The 21,339-nt window shown below is 42.0% G+C and overlaps 1 protein-coding gene across 1 annotated transcript in view; it reads right to left on the bottom strand.

Moving 5' to 3' along the window:
* Positions 1-21,339, bottom strand: part of kndc1 (kinase non-catalytic C-lobe domain containing 1) — a 65,797-nt gene that overhangs the window by 31,609 nt on the left and 12,849 nt on the right. Inside the window, exons 3-10 of the mRNA XM_072436674.1 lie at positions 17,311-17,369; positions 12,832-12,978; positions 8,225-8,333; positions 8,005-8,144; positions 6,085-6,666; positions 5,479-5,593; positions 647-718; positions 506-567 (exon numbers count right to left, since the gene is read on the bottom strand). Of these exons, the coding sequence (XP_072292775.1) occupies positions 506-567; positions 647-718; positions 5,479-5,593; positions 6,085-6,666; positions 8,005-8,144; positions 8,225-8,333; positions 12,832-12,978; positions 17,311-17,369 (1,286 nt within the window). The remainder of the gene's footprint in view (positions 1-505; positions 568-646; positions 719-5,478; positions 5,594-6,084; positions 6,667-8,004; positions 8,145-8,224; positions 8,334-12,831; positions 12,979-17,310; positions 17,370-21,339) is intronic.

Raw genomic sequence — 21,339 nt, 5'->3', positions numbered from 1 at the left:
TTTCCAAATTTCATGGTAGAAATTTGAGTTAGTTTGCTTTTCTATAACAAATTATGGACAAAAAATACTATTTGCCAACCTCAAAATTGTCTTTGAGCGTCACAAAAAGTATAATTTGTAGTACAGCATGTCATATTTCTGTAGATAAAGTGAAAAACGATTGGGTCGGTCAACATCTCTGTGAGTATTTTGTCCAGTAAAACCTCAAAATCAAGATGTGGCCTTCATCGAAAGTGTCAAGTGTCTATTATAATCTCCTTTTAAATAAAGAAATAATGCAAAATACACTCGTAAATATGTTTAAATCAGGCTCTGACATCATTCACATGCTTTTTTATGTTTTTAAAACCACCACAATTGTTCATATTTTGTGATTTTCTGTAGTAAATCTTGAATCCGCTCATAAATAAATTGTGTTAGAATGAATTTGTTCACACACTTTTAAATGGCCGATACTGTGGAACTTTCCAGGCAAAGTAAAGACAACTTCATCGAGACAAATTACCTTCTCAGTCACTATTCCATGTTCTTGATATTCGGGCGCGAGATAGAACTCGTCGCAGTAACCTGGAAACGCAACGCAAGTGAATTAAAGTACAGAAATCCACCGGCGAGTTCCAGTATCGGAGGAAGAATGTAAAAATACCGATGTTTTTTGGCTTCAGGAAGAGTACCTCCCCCTCACAGCCCACGTACACCGTGTCCAGGGAAAGATACGCTGCAAGGACAAAGGCACACGCATGAGAACGGCAACGTCCAGGGCATTATGGGCAGTTCTGAAAGTATTACCAACAAAACTGTACATTCAACCAGGAAGACTGCGTTTTAGAACATCGTGTCACAGCCTCTTCCTGTCAGACAAACACCTGTTCAGTCCAGTTCAGTCTCTCTCCTTATCACAACTTTACCATCTCCTCCTTTAACTGTTCAATAACCTTCATGTCACATTTTACTCTTACCATTACTTACTTTTCTGTCAGAGCCGTGGTTCTCAAACTGAAATGAAACTGACTCTAATGGTACTTTTACATTTGGACAACACAGGGACTAAATCCAGAACTTAACTGTGACTAAACCGGGCATAAACCAGGACTAGAACAGGACTAGAACAGGACTAGAACAGGACTAGAACAGGATTAGAACAGGACTAGAACAGGACTAGAACAGGTCTGGAACAGGACTAGAACAGGACTAAAACAGGTCTAGAACAGGACAAGAACAGGATTAGAACAGGACTAGAACAGAACTAGAACAGGACTAGAACAGGATTAGAACAGGACTAGAACAGGACTAGAACAGGTCTGGAAATGGACTAGAACAGGACTAGAACAGGTCTAGAACAGGACCAGAACAGGATTAGAACAGGACTAGAACAGAACTAGAACAGGACTAAAACAGGACTAGAACAGGACTAAGACAGGACTAGAACAGGACTAGAACAGGACTAGATCAGGACTAGAACAGGTCTAAAACAGGACCAGAACAGGATTAGAACAGGACTAGAACAGGACTAGATCAGGACTAGAACAGGACTAACACAGGACTAGAACAGGACTAGAACAGGACTAAAACAGGACTAGAACAGGACTAACACAGGACTAGAACAGAACTAGAACAGGACTAGAACAGGACTGGAACACGACTAGAACAGGACTAAGACAGGACTAGAACAGGTCTAAAACAGGACCAGAACAGGATTAGAACAGGACTAGAACAGAACTAGAACAGGACTGGAAGAGGACTGGAACAGGACTAGAACAGAACTAGAACAGGACTAACACAGGACTAGAACAGGACTAGAACAGGACTAGAACAGGACTAGAACAGGACTAGAACAGGTCTAGAACAGGACTAGAACAGGAATAGAACAGGACTAGAACAGGTCTAGAACAGGACCAGAACAGGACTAGAACAGAACTAAGAACAGGACTAGAACAGGACTAGAACAGGTCTAGAACATGACTAGAACATGACTAGATCAGGACTAGAACAGGACTAGAACAGGAATAGAACAGGACTAGAACAGGTCTAGAACAGGACCAGAACAGGATTAGAACAGGACTAGAACAGAACTAGTACAGGACTAGAACAGGACTAAGACAGGACTAGAACAGGACTAGAACAGGACTAGAACAGGACTAGAACAGGATTAGAACAGGACTAGAACAGAACTAGTACAGGACTAGAACAGGACTAAGACAGGACTAGAACAGGACTAGAACAGGACTAAGACAGGACTAGAACAGAACTAGAACAGGACTGGAACAGGACTAAACAGGACTAGAACAGGACTAAGACAGGACTAGAACAGGACTAGAACAGGACTAGATCAGGACTAGAACAGGACTAACACAGGACTAGAACAGGACTAGAACAGGACTAAAACAGGACTAGAACAGGACTAGAACAGGACTAGAACAGGACTTGAACAGGACTAGAACAGGACTAGAACAGGACTAGAACAGGACTAAAACAGGACTAGAACAGGACTAGATCAGGACTAGAACAGGACTAACACAGGACTAGAACAGGACTAGAACAGGACTAGAACAGGACTTGAACAGGACTAGAACAGGACTAGAACAGGACTAGAACAGGACTAGAACAGGACTAGATCAGGACTAGAACAGGACTAACACAGGACTAGAACAGGACTAGAACAGGACTAAAACAGGACTAGAACAGGACTAGAACATGACTAGATCAGGACTAGAACAGGACTAGAACAGGAATAGAACAGGACTAGAACAGGTCTAGAACAGGACCAGAACAGGATTAGAACAGGACTAGAACAGAACTAGTACAGGACTAGAACAGGACTAAGACAGGACTAGAACAGGACTAGAACAGGACTAGAACAGGACTAGAACAGGATTAGAACAGGACTAGAACAGAACTAGTACAGGACTAGAACAGGACTAAGACAGGACTAGAACAGGACTAGAACAGGACTAAGACAGGACTAGAACAGAACTAGAACAGGACTGGAACAGGACTAAACAGGACTAGAACAGGACTAAGACAGGACTAGAACAGGACTAGAACAGGACTAGATCAGGACTAGAACAGGACTAACACAGGACTAGAACAGGACTAGAACAGGACTAAAACAGGACTAGAACAGGACTAGAACAGGACTAGAACAGGACTTGAACAGGACTAGAACAGGACTAGAACAGGACTAGAACAGGACTAAAACAGGACTAGAACAGGACTAGATCAGGACTAGAACAGGACTAACACAGGACTAGAACAGGACTAGAACAGGACTAGAACAGGACTTGAACAGGACTAGAACAGGACTAGAACAGGACTAGAACAGGACTAGAACAGGACTAGATCAGGACTAGAACAGGACTAACACAGGACTAGAACAGGACTAGAACAGGACTAAAACAGGACTAGAACAGGACTAGAACATGACTAGATCAGGACTAGAACAGGACTAGAACAGGAATAGAACAGGACTAGAACAGGTCTAGAACAGGACCAGAACAGGATTAGAACAGGACTAGAACAGAACTAGAACAGGACTAGAACAGGACTAAGACAGGACTAGAACAGGACTAGAACAGGACTAGAACAGGACTAGAACAGGATTAGAATAGGACTAGAACAGGACTAGAACAGGTCTGGAACAGGACTAGAACAGGACTAGAACAGGACTAGAACAGGACTAGAACAGGTCTAGAACATGACTAGAACAGGACTAGAACAGGACTAGAACAGGACTAGAACAGGAATAGAACAGGACTAGAACAGGTCTAGAACAGGACCAGAAAAGGATTAGAACAGGACTAGAACAGAAATAGTACAGGACTAGAACAGGACTAAGACAGGACTAGAACAGGACTAGAACAGGACTAGAAATGGACTAGAACAGGACTAGAACATGACTAGAACAGGACTAGAACAGGACTAGAACAGGACTAGAACAGGATTAGAACAGGACTAGAACAGGTCTAGAACAGGACCAGAACAGGACTAGAACAGAACTAAGAACAGGACTAGAACAGGACTAGAACAGGTCTAGAACATGACTAGAACAGGACTAGAACAGGACTAGAACAGGACTAGAACAGGAATAGAACAGGACTAGAACAGGTCTAGAACAGGACCAGAAAAGGATTAGAACAGGACTAGAACAGAAATAGTACAGGACTAGAACAGGACTAAGACAGGACTAGAACAGGACTAAGACAGGACTAGAACAGGACTAGAACAGGACTAGAACAGGACTAGAACAGGACTAGAACAGGACTAGAACAGGACTAGAACAGGTCTAGAACAGGACCAGAACAGGATTAGAACAGGACTAGAACAGAACTAGAACAGGACTGGAACAGGACTAAACAGGACTAGAACAGGACTAGGACAGGACTAGAACAGGACTAGAACAGGACTAGATCAGGACTAGAACAGGACTAACACAGGACTAGAACAGGACTAGAACAGGACTAAAACAGGACTAGAACAGGACTAGAACAGGACTAGAACAGGACTTGAACAGGACTAGAACAGGACTTGAACAGGACTAGAACAGGACTAGAACAGGACTAGAACAGGACTAGAACAGGACCAGAACAGGATTAGAACAGGACTAGAACAGAACTAGAACAGGACTGGAACAGGACTAAACAGGACTAGAACAGGACTAGAACAGGACTAAGACAGGACTAGAACAGGACTAGAACAGGACTAGAACAGGACTAGATCAGGACTAGAACAGGACTAAAACAGGACTAGAACAGGACTAGAACAGGACTAACACAGGACTAGAACAGAACTAGAACAGGACTAGAACAGGACTGGAACACGACTAGAACAGGACTAAGACAGGACTAGAACAGGTCTAAAACAGGACCAGAACAGGATTAGAACAGGACTAGAACAGGACTAGAACAGAACTAGAACAGGACTAGAACAGGACTAGAACAGGACTAGAACAGAACTAGAACAGGACTAGAACAGGACTAGAACAGGACTAGAACAGAACTAGAACAGCACTAGAACAGGACTAGAACAGGACTAGAACAGAACTAGAACAGGACTAGAACAGGACTAAGACAGGACTAGAACAGGACTAGAACAGGACTAGAACAGGACTAGAACAGGTCTAGAACAGGACTAGAACAGGACTAGAACAGGACTAGAACAGGACTAGAACAGGACTAGAACAGGTCTAGAACAGGACTAGAACAGGTCTAGAGCAGGACTAGAACAGGACTAGAACAGGACTGGAACAGGACTAAAACAGGACTAAAACAGGTCTAGAACAGGACTAAGACAGGACTAGAAATGGACTAGAACAGGACTAAAATGGGCTCAAATCAGGAGCAGCGCCCCCTACAGGAAACAAACTCAGACACGTGATAGTTTAATAACTGCTGTGTCAAAGTATGTCCCGGTCATATCATATTTTAACATGATTTCTGTTTCTTTCCGTCATGTTCCTTGTTGTCTGTCGGTGCGACTGACCTGGGAAGTCGATGTAGGTCTGCAGCGAGGAGAGGCAGGTGTGGCACAAGGCCCACAGCTCGTTCACACTCAGCCTGCGCCCACAGCGGCTCAGCAGCTCCCGCAGAGGAATCCACTGAAAACAGAAGATAGACCATTATCTTAAAGAATAAATCAGGAACATTATTATACATTCAAAAGTTCTTTAGTCAATGTGATGTTATCTTAAAATAACGTTTTCTAGCATTCTTTCAGTAGGTTCAGAGGTTCAGCGCTACCGTGCCCCCAGCAGGAAAACTAATGGATTTGCGGACTAGTAATGGCTAATTGCAAGTAATATGCAGTTAGCTGTCAACTGTTCTTATTTGTTACGTTGTTGTTGTTGTTGTTGTTGTTGTTGTTGTATGCTAATCACATGTCTTGCCTTTGCACTTTATGCCTCATTTGAACTTTACTGATGTGCTCTTCGACTGCAAACGGAACTGAACCTGAACCTAACAATGCTCTGATATGAGCCCAATAAGTTTCACGCTATTCTTTAATAGCTTATTACTTACTTAAAATAACTCTTACCTAACACTTTATCCTTCTCATTTAAACATCATTCACAGAAGCTCAAACACTGACCTCGTCCTGAGACTCCTGGTTGAGGCACAACATGCTCTTGGTCATGTGATTATTCGTGCCGAGTCCGTGATCCAGACGCTTCCCACAAGAGTCCCGCTCCAGTTCCAAGTCCTGACACGAATTGCACGGCGACAGCCAATCCTCTGCGTCCTCCCTCCTCTCGCCTGCCCCGCCCTCCTCCTCTATGCGCAGCGGCTCGTTCAAACCCGCCGGGGAGTTCATGTAGTCCTTCACGGTGCTGACGGCGTAGCAGTCGCAGGAGCCGCCCCGGTTCAGCCTCTTCTCCAGTCGCCAGGCGGGCTCGGGCCGGTCCTCGTCGCCCCCGATCTCGCTCAGGTCCGACACGGGGAAGCTGATGTCCCCGCAGGACGTGGGGGAGAGCGCCGGCGGGTTGTTGGAGTCCGGGACGGAGCAGGAGCGGTTCAGCGCCCCCCGGATCCGGCTGAACCCGGCCTGGGCGCGCCTCATCACCGGGGAGCTGTCGTAGGAGCGGAAGTCCAACTCGTCCCGGAAGTTCATGCTGTGGCCGATGCCGCTGTCCATGTCCTCTGCCCAGAGAGAGGAGTCCCAGGCCGAGCAAACCTGCAGAGGAAGGAGCTTTGAAGGGAGACAACTGAAGAACTGAACAACTAAGAGACACAGACATGATTAAAGGCACTATTTTTGTATTAAATATACCACTGATATTGGTATTTTACTTGAATTTCCTCTTTCATTTGTAAAGAAATTAGGCGTCTGACACCCTGAGCTGGCCAACGTGGGCGATCGAGGATGTTGAAATGCCTTATTCGCAGTTAGATGTTTCATAGTGGATGTATTTTAAGTACTAGAGTGGTCAGAATACGTCATATGGAGCTGTAAACACTTCGAAAGACAAACGGTTCCATCAAAATTACATACATGCATACATACCGTATTTTCTGCACTAAAAGACACATTTAAAAGCCTTTCATTTTCTCAAAAAACCACAGTGCGCCTTATAATCCAGTGCGATGAATGAATTCTGGTTGTGCTTTACTGACCTCGAAGCGATTTTATGTGGTTTTTTTGGCTTAACACGCCTTATGTATCATAAATAGTCTGGTGCGCCTTATGTATCAAAAATCATCCAAACTAGACCATTCATTGACAGTGCTTGGCGTGGCTTAATGCGCCTTATAATCCAGTGCGCTTTATAATCCAGTGCGCCTTATAGTGCGGGAAATACGGTACATATAATTCATGCTGGAAGATCTGATTTTTGAACTGCGAAAAGGAGGAAGTAAGTGTTTAAAGTGAAGCGGCCAATCAGAGCACTGCATTCGGGTCTTACTTCCTGGTTGACAAGAAATAACACATTGTATCATCAGCCGCAGACAGTGTTAAGATTCATTTCACGGGTTTGTTTAACTATTTTGAATTAGTTTTTTCAAGACAGTCTGGGGAGGAACGTCATTGCAATCGAACGCGAATAAAGATAACTTAAGGTAACAAAATAAATCTAATCTAAACTAGTCAAACAGATGTCCCTATGTACGCGGGACGGTCCCAGTTTTGAGCCCCGTGTCCCGGCAGATGTATCCAAAACCACCGATTTGTCCCAGTTTCATTCAAGACATGTCCCAGTTTTGACCACTTTGAGACCTTCCAAACAGCAAAGAAGGGAATATATTGTTGTTTCTTTCGCCAAACTCGAGAAAATCTTGCTTTAGAATCAACAAAACACACAAAAGATGACTCGTTTCCACTGATAAAAGTCTCTCAGATCATATACTGAGCCGTGAATCTGGTATAAATGATCCGAGTGCATACAAATACCGGTACTTCCCATCCCAACCAGCTTTTAAATTTGAAAATGTGGTCTCAAACGAATGTAAAAGATGATATCGGCGGGTTTCGAAAGCTCGTTGGCGTTCACCACTCTTTGGCTCCGCCCCGTACCTGCTGCCGGGACAAACACTCGGTCTCGATGGGACTCTCGGCGCGCAGGTTCTTGGCGTCGTCCTCCGAGCCGGGCCTTTTCGACAGACATCTGGGCTCGGGACGCTGCCACCGCGCCTCCCATGAGCCTTCTGCTCCATCTGCCGCGGAAAAAAACAAAAGAGCGGCAATTAGTCCGGATTCAGCCCCAAACGCAGCGAAAGAGACGGGGGAGATTGACCTTGGAAGGACTCGATGGAGAGGACCCTTCTGCCCGCCGACGACATCCTCCTGCACACGGCGGCGGACGAGGCGTGGCAGAGGTGGGACTGGGACAGAGACAGGACGCTCTGAGGGGAGAGAAGCAGAAACAGAACATTTACATCTGTTATATCGGTGTGAAGGTGATGCAGACTTTACTGTAACGTAGGAGAAGGGGATTTGGTGGAAAAAGTTAAGACATTTTGAGTTTCTATTCAATTTTATTCATTTTTTTAAACATTTGCCATGATAATAAAGGTTCCAGTTTGAGAAGGAGCTGCTTGTCCTGTGCTAAAATGACAGCACAGATATTAAAAACAATAAATGAAAACATTGTGAGGCTTACACATGCAATAATGTCACATTCATGTGCATAACTGATGAAAATAGAGTGTTTGTTTTACCATTATTATTAGTATTATCTTGTCTTATGCTAGCTGTTTTTAATTTATTTTATTTTATTTTTCCTCTCCATTCCTTATTAGGAAATGAGAGGTTTTGTCTATAGGAGTTTTTGTTTATAAGAGTTTTGTTTATGAGAGTTTTTCTGTTAAGAGTGTTTTTTTTAAAATGTGTCTGTCCTTTTCCTCTGTATCTACCTGCATTGCAACAATGAAATTTTCCCATGTGTGAACAATAAAGGAATATCTTATCTTATCTTATCTTAAATTGTGAGCAGGACCACACATGATTATGAATTATTTCCATATCTCGCCTTGTCACGTTCTTGTGAAAACCATGTCTCGCCCCATCCCTACGAATAAACATGGTTTAATATTAAATGTATGAAAATAAACAAGAAGAACATTTATCCATCCATCCATCCATCCATTTTCTACCGCTTGTTCCCTTTCGGGGTCGCGGGTGACTGGAGCCTATCCCAGTGACTTCGGGCCTTAGGCGAGAAGAACATTTAATCTGTGCCATTTGAAACCAAAATAAAAATAATTTTAAGTCTTAAGTCTTAACTCTCAATTGTCTCAATTCAAACCGTTTTTATTAATTGCACAGCCCTATTTATCTATCTATTTATCTATCCATCTATATTTATTTATCCCAACTAATGCATCCATTTATATTCTGTTTTCTTAAAATTCATTCATATTCACACACTTGAGCATAAAATTTGGAAATAAATTATGTTTAAGAAAAAAAAAAACTCTCATTACATTTGATGAAGATGAACATAACATTTGTTTTATCATATTTATTTACTGATACCTTTACTCTAATCTGATTTGACCAGTTTTAAAGCTTTAAATGAGGACCAGTAGAGTTACAGAGCATTATGCATATTTATATTGCATTTAAATGTGTTTTGTGTATGTAATAAAGTGGATTACACGTGACGCTTCCGTGTGTCATATCTGCACTGAGGCACTTTCACCACTAGAGGCCGTTGCGGAGCGGAAAACGGGACAATGGTTGGTATCTGATGGTGTGAAGCTGTGGGGCAGTGACAGCACAGACATAATCACTGGTGTGTGTGTCTCCGTCTCACGGCAACAGCGAGTGGTAATTCACACAACTCCAAAGACATGATTAGACCAGAGCAGCGTCTCACTCTGTCGGATTAGTCTGATTTATTGGCCGTGAGCTGTCTCGCTTAATCGCACCGAGGGCTGGAGCTGGAGCCGTGATTTACTTTTACCAATGGAAATGAGGGAATTAGACTGACAATCTCGTTATAAACCCTGAATTAAAGAGTGTGGCCGCGCTGTAAGACGTTTCACTTGTGTTCGATCCATTTGCATCGACGGTAAAGTGACATTGACCAAATTATTAATGGGTTTTGGTCAAAATAAGTGTTGTAGTTGCAGTTGGAGTGTTAAAAGTGTAGAAATCCAGATACTAATCGATGCTAAAACTAGAGAAATGGCATTATTAAAGAAGGCAAATTACATTCTATACAAAGAACATTCATTTTATTATCATTGTGCCATCGAAATTGGTATCGATTTTTGACCGTTTCCTTAGCATTATAATTATTTTTAAATAAACACAAAAGGAGATGGATAACATAATGTCAACAGTATATTGATTACCGTATTTTCTGGACTATTAGTCGCACCCCGGCCAAAACTATGAAAAAAGGTGTGACTTATATTTATATTTATACTTATATACTTATACTCCAGAGCGACTTATATGTGATATTATTTGTTACTTGCACACTTATTTCATTCACCAGTGCAACTTCTGTATGTTTTTTTCTTCTCTATTAGGCTGGTGCGACTTATACTCCGGAAAATACGGTATAAAGGTGATGCAAACTTTACTGTAATGTAGGAGAAGGTGATTTGGTGGAAAAAGTTAACACATTTTGAGTTTCTATTCAATTTTACTAATTTTTTTAAACATTTGCCATGATAATAAAGATTCTTGCTTGAGATGAAGCTGCTGGTCCTGTGCTTATATTTTATACTTATATACTTATACTCCAGAGTGACTTATATGTGATATTATTTGTTACTTGCACACATATTACATACTCCAGTGCAACTTATACATGTTTTTTTCTTCTCTATTGTGCATTTTTTTGGCTGGTGCGACTTATACTCTATACTTACAGTACTGCTTATCTCTGGTTTGTGCTTTTAATTAAATGAAAAATGTGTTATCACCTTTTTTTCAAATGAATGCTTTAGATTTTTACACCCAAAGCGCTTAGAACAAAAAGAGTGTGTTGCAGAATAATATCCTCTTCGGCTCGTGCACCGGTTCATGTAAAACAGCAGGTGCATTGTTAGATCCTACGTTCATTCATCTTCGAGTGCAGAGGCCGCAGGCAGCCGGAGCCTACATCAGCATTTCCTTTTGCTTCATAAAAGATCGTACAGCTTAAAACGGATCAAATTACGGTCTTTATGCAATTAAAATTAAAACAGCGAGACGTTGCAGGCACATTTTAGCACGTTTCCGACGCTCTGTGAAAGTATCCTTATCAAGATAGTGCAAAAGATATTCATTTTTGTCCCTGTAGAGCTCCACTACCAACAGCCAATCTGTCATCACGATGTTATAACTCACACTTTAATCATAAGAACTAAAAACTATCATCATTTTAGAAGCTTCTGTCATTTCATTTCAATCTAAACTTACACATTCTATACTTATACAGCTGTTACACTGGTATTTACTTCATCTTTATTATCCTTTATTACACTTATTAGTCAAACCTTTATTACAAATGTCACACTGCACACTATGTAATACAGTTAGCACTTAGCAAGAAAGTTATTAAGATTGTACTTACACCTCGTATTACCTGTACGTACGCCTCGTATTACCTGTACTTACACGTCATATTACCTGTACTTACACCTCGTATTACCTGTACTTACACCTCGTATTACCTGTACTTACACCTCGTATTACCTGTACTTACACCTCGTATTACCTGTACTTACACCTCATATTACCTGTACTTACACCTCGTATTACCTGTACTTACACCTCGTATTACCTGTACTTACACCTCGTATTACCTGTACTTACACCTCGTATTACCTGTACTTTACTTACACCTCGTATTACCTGTACTTACACCTCGTATTACCTGTACTTACACCTCATATTACCTGTACTTACACCTCGTATTACCTGTACTTACACCTCGTATTACCTGTACTTACACCTCGTATTACCTGTACTTACACCTCATATTACCTGTACTTACACCTCGTATTACCTGTACTTACACCTCGTATTACCTGTACTTACACCTCGTATTACCTGTACTTACACCTCATATTACCTGTACTTACACCTCGTATTACCTGTACTTACACCTCGTATTACCTGTACTTACACCTCGTATTACCTGTACTTACACCTCGTATTACCTGTACTTTACTTACACCTCGTATTACCTGTACTTACACCTCGTATTACCTGTACTTACACCTCATATTACCTGTACTTACACCTCGTATTACCTGTACTTACACCTCGTATTACCTGTACTTACACCTCGTATTACCTGTACTTACACCTCATATTACCTGTACTTACACCTCGTATTACCTGTACTTACACCTCGTATTACCTGTACTTTACTTACACCTCGTATTACCTGTACTTACACCTCGTATTACCTGTACTTACACCTCATATTACCTGTACTTACACCTCGTATTACCTGAACTTACACCTCGTATTACCTGAACTTACACCTCGTATTACCTGTACTTTACTTACACCTCGTATTACCTGTACTTACGCCTCGTTTTACCTGTACTTACACCTCGTTTTACCTGTACTTACACCTCATATTACCTGTACTTACACCTCATATTACCTATACTTACACCTCGTATTACCTCATATATTATCCGTACTTACGCCTCATATTATCTTGAACTACAAGTCTTTTCAAGCTCAAAAAAAGCTCTTTATCATTCAAAAACACTGATTTGATAAAGCTGGTTACACATCGAAGCGTGGCCATCTGTGAGTTTGGATTAAGGATTTCACTCTTGTTTGGTCACGGTGTGTGTCAATAATTATACAATCATCATGTTCCTTCTCACAATAACACAAGACTCAAGAACCCAGCATTACTTTTGTCTCTCCCGCTGTTTGTACCTTAAGCGTGGGCCTGTCCTCGGGCTGCTCCTGCTGCATCTGCTCCAGGAGCGCGGTGAGCTCCGGCCCCAGATCAACCTCCAACTCGGGCTCGATGACGAAGCTGAGGGCGGCGGACAGAGTGGAGCCCAGGGAGAAGACATGGCCCTGCAGAGGAAGAAGAAGAAGAAGATGGAGAGACAACATCAGAGGAGAAGAACCAGGGAGAAGACATGGCCCTGCAGAGGAAGAAGAAGAAGATGGAGAGACAACATCAGAGGAGAAGAACCAGGGAGAAGACATGGCCCTGCAGAGGAAGAAGAAGACAAAGAGACAACATCAGAGGAGGAGGAGGAGGAGGAGGAGGAGGAGGAGGAGGAGGAGGAGGAGGAGGAGGAGAAGGAGAAGAAGAAGAAGAAGAAGAAGAAGAAGAAGAAGAAGAAGAAGAAGAAGAAGAAGAAGAAGAAGAAGAAGAAGAAGAAGAAGAAGAAGAAGAAGAAGAAGAAGAAGAAGAAGAAGAAGAAGAAGAAGAAGAAGAAGAAGAAGAAGAAGAAGAAGAAGACACAGAGACTTTCATATCTGCGGATCCTGACTTCAAAATATTTTGAAAAATTGTCGATTTTTTTTTTTTTTTACCATCTTCTAGATATTATCAATAAATATGATTTTATCAAGGAGGCATGAAATAATATTGGGATGGCAGTGAAATGCACTTGGCTTTTGAAAACATAAATGAATAATAATGCAACTTTAATATTTAATCTCACAAATAATTAAATTCATAACATTTGACATTGAAACATCCCTAATGTGACGTCAGTGCCAATTCAGAGGATTAATGTTGCTTCTCTCTTTTTGTTTTGTAACATTATGAATTATTCCATATGTTAAATTTATAGCACATTTATAAACAGACACACTGCCCCAAAGTACTGCACATATTCAATAACTCTGGATACAAGTACCAACTGAACTGAGCAGTATCTGTAAATTGAGTTAAAAATACATGTATTTGTAGAGTTTTCACCGGTTAATTCTACTTATTTCCTGTCAAAGTCAATATATGTGTCTTTAAAGTTAAATTAACAATACAGCTTTATACATGAGTCAATATTAATCATTCAGCTGCTCCTCTTCATCATCCTTTTGTATTATTTATGACTCATTAGCTTGACAGTAAGTTTACAGTATTGATTTACAGCGCAATCCATTCTTAAATCTTAAACTTCACGACCATTTAAGCGTTTCTGTGGATCTCTAGCATCATCGGCATCCTGCAGTTTTAAATCCATTAAACAGATCAAAGGACACATAAAAATAAAACTGGAACGCTCGCTGTACGTTTCGACGGAGCTTTTGTTTTCGCAGGCGCTGCCTTCGCCCCTTGTTATTATGGTCAGAACTTTGGCAGGACCGCATTCAAAGCAGGTGCTTGTTCCCTCGCGGCTCTAATCTCCGATAAGTGAAGTGAAGTGTGGCTGTAATTATGTGGCGGGAGAGCGCTAGAGCCGCCTCCTGTGGGCCCCCGAAATAGACCGTTGTCTTGTCTTGACTTGTCTCTCAGAAAGCGTTATGGGGCTGTCTTGCTGTTATATGTTCTTTATGCTATAGTTATCTGAATGACTGTTCATATGTTACGTTAACATACCAGACACTTACCACAGTTCTGTCTGTGCCTCATGTAGCTGAAGGTGTTAGCGTTAGCATACGTACACCTATTCACCATGTTCTCTCATCTGTTATTATTTTAAACTGCATTTCAAGATGAAATGTCTGTTCTTGGTCTTGGATTTTATCAAATTAATTTCCCTCCAAAATGCGACTCATACTCCAGTGCGACTTTAATATGTTTTTTGTTCTCTATTATGCATTTTTTGGCTGGTGATACTTATAGCCTTATAGTCCGAGAAATACGCTATCTACAGCATTTTGTTCAAGAAGGTGATATTTTGGAGATCCGTCACGTCGTGGTTAAAGTTAGTCGTGTATATCGGCACCACGGACAGTTCCATGTCAGATTTGAGGAACTCACAGTAGGAAAGTACGTCGTTCTAGCCCATTTTTAAGCGATAAAAACATCTGGAATTGAATAAAAGGCAAGATGGACAAGTTTGACGCTGTAATGACATTTTCCAGGCAAAATAAATAAAACAACAAATCCTAATGTGCCTCTCAAGTTGGGTTTAATTTTCCCCGGCTTCTCATCATTTTGGTTTCTAAAGTCAGAGAGATAATCATGTTGCTCTCCAGTTCAGTTTTGCCATAAGCAGACGCTGAATAAACAATGTTACGAAGAAGAAGCTGCGCCACCATCAAACCACCAGAGGGCACTTTCTCCAGAACTAAAAGTGTTATTATGTATTATTTTGATTTTCTCTGCAGCAGACAGTGTACGACTGTGTTAGAAGTAATGGAGATGGGATTTAATAAGCCCAAACATATTTATGTATTTTTCACAACTGTTTGTTTTCTCTGCAGTGTTCAAAATAAAATGATAACGAATAAAAACTTTCTGTAGTTTGTAACTTTTGAATGCGTTATTAAACAAAACAGATTCCTGAGCAACTGAAATAGATGCAAGTACGCACATAATTCAGTTCAACGATGAGCGGTTCTGAGGTCGAGGTCGGCGGTTCATCCCAACGACTGCGCCGTTGTCGTTTTGTCCGTTGGGCCGGGAACTCCACAGGGGAGAGGACTTGAACTCATGCTGTTCTAGAGCAGTCGCACTTCCATTAGAGCGTTACAAATACAAATATAACTGACGATGATCAGCTTGGGTCTTTTTAACGGCCAAGTTTTCCTTACATTCCTTTTGAACGGCATTTTTCTATATTTAATAAGAAACAAAATGAACAAAATTGATCGAGAAAATGTGAGACGTGGGGGATGTGGGAGCGAAACAGTCTGCGATGAACTCATTGCTCATATTTGTGTCGCCTTGCGCCTGCCAGAGCCGAGTAATGACCAACAGAGCTCAAAATGTGTGTGTGTGTATTTGCTGTTATATTAGAAAAGTGTCCCAGAACAAGCAGCGAGGAAAGTTCTAGAGGAAACTCCATGACCTGCGAAAGTTAAAACGTTCATTTGTTCAGCTGACACACTTTTTGACTTTCGCTTTCAGGTTTGGAACAGAAAATCGTCGTCCTCCAACTCTGAACACTTGAATACTTGAACGCTGACCTCCTCCCAAAATAATAAACTGGTTCAGCACAACGCCATCTGGAAGCCTAGGACAACATCCTCTTTCACGACATGAACTACCGTTTACATAAACATTAACACTTCCCAACTCTTCAACCAAACTATTTCTGTTGGATTACTTTGGATGTAATACAAATGTTGGCACAAAACAGATACAAAGTCTTCTGGAGGTTGTCCAGACTTTTACCAGGGGCCACATTGTGAAACCTAAACAAAGCAGAGGGCCAATCGAGGGCGCAGACTGGTGACATCGTTATTCTGCTCTGGAACCTTTATGTCAAGTCTGTTTCACACCAAAATGCTAAAGTGATGATGGTAAAACACTTTCAAATTTACAGCTAATTGGACTTATTTTGCCGGAGGGACAGCAAAAATTGGTCTGAGAGCCGCATTTGGCCCCCAGGCCATAGTTTGTACAGCCCTGGTCCACTACTATAAAGTTCACTTGAAGTAGAACATCTTACTTATGCTTGACCGATTCTCATTTTAAAATAAATAATAATTGGTAATTTCATAGAAAAAAACTGAGAATAAAAAAAAGGCTCAATAATCAAAAGTCAAAAATCAAAAGTGTGAACACACGTGGCTCGAGCTGGGGACTGTTACGTTTAGATCTGCCCTAGATATGGCTAATTATCTTTATATGTTTGTGCTCTAATCTATGCATTTAACTCACTTTCACGTGTTTTCTGTTTGTACGAACGTCTTTAAAAGGTAAGTTTGCCACAAAATAAGCTAAAAGCCATGTACATGGCATCAGTTACCCATTTGGTGGCAATGTTTAATTGTACTGTACCTTTACCTGTCAATAGCACAGTAATTAACAATCATATTCCATATCACAAGTGTGTCCAATATTATGCAGCCCTGGTTGTGATCACATTAAAGTTATGATCAAATATGGTGACATTGTTTTAGTCCAGCCCCTAAGGATTATTGTTGGTTGTTTTTACTACAATTTTGTTCCTAAACTAACATAACCCACTTCTTTCCATCTTAAAATAGCCTTGTGCTGTTCCGTGAGGTCTCATTCAGAGGCATGTCCCAGAAAGGCAGAAACATCATTATTCTACACTGAGAAAATTTGCTGAATAGACAGAAACGTCTCAAAACCCTTGGACTATTTTAAGACGAGGAAGAACCACATAAAGCACCAGCATCAGCACCAGCAGCACCAGCAGCAGCAGCAGAAGCCTCCACCACCACCAAAGTGCCCTTGACTTTGCTCCGTTCCCAGGGGCCCGAGACAGCTGAGCAGATTGGGGACTGTGAGGAAGCTCATACATCACGTCTCACCTCAGATGTGCTGCCGGTGCTGTCGAACTCAGGAGGGACGAAGCTGCCCTCGGGGTCATCTGCAACACATAAACACACAGAGTTGTTGTTAAAGCGCCCCCTACAGGTTGGACTAAAAATAAAATAAAAATGTTATCGCAGAATAGCAAATTTTGTAGGTTTATAATTTCACTTCCTGTTTGTAATTGATGACATCACACTAGGAAATTACCCAGCAAACACTGGGCCAAAACTCATCTAATGTCACGATTTTCTATATTTGACAAAGAAAAATTAGAGCGACTTTATTTTTTTTTATTTTTTTTGTTTGTAAATTCTGCATAAACTTTGACTAGAACGACTGTCCCTGGTGTGATGTCACTTCCTACTTCCAGTTTCTACATATTTTTCAACGTTTTCTCCTCAAATACCTGCTTGATTGGTGTAAAACTGTAATTTATATGTACGACACTCTCACACGCACGTGACACTTCCGGGCGACAGGAGGCGTGGTCAGTCCGAGCGACCTCCCGGTCCCTCGGGCTGACCACGCCTCAGGAAGTAACGGCAGCTGAGAAAGTGACACTCACCACCGAGACCTGTGCCACTTCTGACGGCTCGCGGAAAAGCAGCCAAGGTAAATACATCTCGCAAAGTGGAGATATGTCCAATGTAAGACGAACGATGAATGTTCCTGTGTCCAGTTGTTGGACGGGAACTTGCACAGAGAAGCCTGGACCGACCAGAAGACTTCTTTCCGTTCACACTTTCACTTTCAACCTGCACACACACCAACCTTAGGACAATAAGTCGCACCATTTTTCATGGTTTGGCCGGGATGCGACTTACACTCCAGAGCGACTTATATGTGATATTATTCGTAATTTTCACCCTGGCAACCACAAGAGGGCGCTTGAGGCTCTAAGCGACGCAGAAGAAGAATCTGCACTTCCTCTACCTCCGGAGTTTGTGGAGTTGTTTAGAAGTGACACAGAGGAAGAAGAATTCTGTGGATTTAGTGCAACTTATACTTATATAGGTGTGACTTATAGTCCGGAAAATATGGTATATCCTTTGCCTGTCTGACACTCAATAAACTCTTCTTCGACACTAGAAACATCCTAATCATTATTCTCTCCCTGAGTCCGATTTTGGCGACTGCCTTCTGACGGTTTTAAAATGAGGTAAGTTCATATTCTCTGAGCTGACGTGGAAATGGGTTTCTGTCCCAAAAACATGACGGATTAGACAATAATCGGATCAGTATCATCAAAATTCAATCCTTTAAACTTTCCGGTGTCGACGTCTGTATTTGAGACGCACCCTATTATACTAGACTTTCTTGATCTTTGTATATTTATAATCACGGTAGAGAGAATGAGTCAGTTTAGGTGAGGGTGAGTCAGACTCTGGTGGGAGACGGCTGAGTCATGAAAGCTGCAGATCCAAACATTAGTTCCTCCAAACGCAGGTTTTGTCGGAATAAAAACGGAATATTTGTAGCAAACCTCCTCTACCTGGATCTACTGGCGTCTACTCACACACTGGTGCCACTGCGTACTGCGGCTTCGCCCTTGAGCAACACACTTCACTCACTTTGCCCGCGCGAGTAAAAGTGCATTATATGGCTACGAAAAATGTCACGATGAAAGTACTTTACTGACACTAAAAGCCTAAAATGACCGGATAGTGCTTTAAAAAATTCATTCATGGTATAAAGTATAAAGTACAGTGCCCACAGGTGCCAGACTATGAAAACACAACAGAAAATATCTATTAACAACATCAGTACTTTTACAAATACATATCGCACAAAGAGTTCAATTAAAAAGGATCGATACCAAAGAGTTTAGCACAACGATCACTGCGTAGCGCTATCATTAGCTTCCCTCTCAATCTTCACACGATCGTTCCTCCGGGAGTGAAACAATCTAACGAGGCGTGACGGCAAATTAGTCTGCGGGATCTGACACTGTTGACCACGGACTAATAAAAGACTCTTCAGCTCATCGGTGCTGACGAGGGATTTGTAAAAGATGAGAGGCTGAAGTGATGAGACGGTTTATGACACGACACTGAGTTAGCGACGTAGCGTTTGGACAGAGGAGAACCAACCGAATTTCCCTTGACAACAATATGGTCGGTATAATCGTGTACAAAGTGTCCACAAAGGCCGTAACTGCAAAGTACACAAACAGCTTATTCATAAACTAGGAAGACTGTGTTGTAAATGTGTATTGACTGTACTGTTAAATGTATATTGTTTGTCTGTAGCTTTTTCGATTTAATCTCACATAAACGCACTCTCTCTCCACTAAATTGGTGTTATTGCTTGAGGGTCTGACTGCGCCGATTGCCAATTTGAAGTGACATTGGGGAGAAGACGGACGTTGCTGTTGTGCAGAAAAATATAAACGCTGCGATAACTTTTTTCCCGTCTAAAACGAGTTATTGATGTGGCCCTTTGGCTGAGTCAATGCACCTGTGCAATTTAACACTTCTGCCTGAAGCGAGTGCAGCATTTTGGGAAGCACTGAAATTAAACGTATATTAAAAACAAGGCTATTAGAATTTCTTTGTGAAAAAAGTTTCATATTAGTCTGAAAACTGTAGCAAATACTGTTTGAGAGATCGCTGCAGAGAAACAGTGAGACAGAAGAGTGCACATCAGCAGATTGAACCAGATGTAGATCAACAAAGAACACAAAAAACATTCTGTCATCAGTGTTCACAGTATCAGTGATCATTTGCTGACTGTCTGTCCCCACTCTTCACTCCCTATTGTCCTTTCTATATAACCCTTTGGACCAAACACATGACAAAAATGTGTGTCAAGTCTTGCTTTAACTGAAAGTTGGAGCCCTGATCGGTCAACAGTTGGTTCATTGATGTAGAAATAGATCCGGTTGTATCGTCTGGACATTTGGACTCTCATCCAAGAGTCATTTTCAATCTGAGGATCTCGTCTGAGATGTTGGATATTTATCCTACTCTGAGTAAGCCCTGCCCACAGGGTGGAGCCTCCTGATGATATCATGTCCTGTCTTTAGAATTGTTTTTAAGCTTTACCTGAATCTAATCTTCTTTGTTACTCTAACAGCCCCGTGGCTTCAAAATATCAGTGCAGTGTCGCTCTGTGCAGTGTTCATCAGTGTCACTCTGTGCAGAGTTAATCAGTGTCGCTCTGTGAAGTGTTCATCAGTGTCACTCTGTGCAGTGTTCATCAGTGTCGCTCTGTGCAGTGTTCATCAGTGTCGCTCTGTGCAGTGTTCATCAGTGTCGCTCTGTGCAGTGTTCATCAGTGTCGCTCTGTGCAGTGTTCATCAGTGTCGCTCTGTGCAGTGTTCATCAGTGTCGCTCTGTGCAGTGTTCATCAGTGTCGCTCTGTGCAGTGTTCATCAGTGTCGCTCTGTGCAGTGTTCATCAGTGTCGCTCTGTGCAGTGTTCATCAGTGTCGCTCTGTGCAGTGTTCATCAGTGTCACTCTGTGCAGTGTTCATCAGTGTCGCTCTGTGCAGTGTTAATCAGTGTCACTCTGTGCAGTGTTCATCAGTGTCACTCTGTGCAGTGTTCATCAGTGTCGCTCTGTGCAGTGTTCATCAGTGTCGCTCTGTGCAGTGTTCATCAGTGTCGCTCTGTGCAGTGTTCATCAGTGTCGCTCTGTGCAGTGTTCATCAGTGTCGCTCTGTGCAGTGTTCATCAGTGTCGCTCTGTGCAGTGTTCATCAGTGTCGCTCTGTGCAGTGTTCATCAGTGTCGCTCTGTGCAGTGTTCATCAGTGTCGCTCTGTGCAGTGTTCATCAGTGTCGCTCTGTGCAGTGTTCATCAGTGTCACTCTGCGCAGTGTTCATCAGTGTCACTCTGTGCAGAGTTAATCAGTGTCGCTCTGTGCAGTGTTCATCAGTGTCACTCTGCGCAGTGTTCATCAGTGTCACTCTGTGCAGAGTTAATCAGTGTCGCTCTTTGCAGTGTTCATCAGTGTCACTCTGTGCAGTGTTCATCAGTGTCGCTCTGTGCAGTGTTCATCAGTGTCGCTCTGTGCAGTGTTCATC

Source organism: Eucyclogobius newberryi, unplaced genomic scaffold (assembly GCF_026437365.1).
Source record: "Eucyclogobius newberryi isolate DKJ021-1_F unplaced genomic scaffold, fEucNew1.0.hap1 SCAF_8, whole genome shotgun sequence".
NCBI classification, from domain to species: Eukaryota; Metazoa; Chordata; class Actinopteri; order Gobiiformes; family Gobiidae; genus Eucyclogobius; species Eucyclogobius newberryi.
Note: the sequence above shows the minus strand (reverse complement) of the source record. Positions and strands in the feature narration are given on the sequence as shown.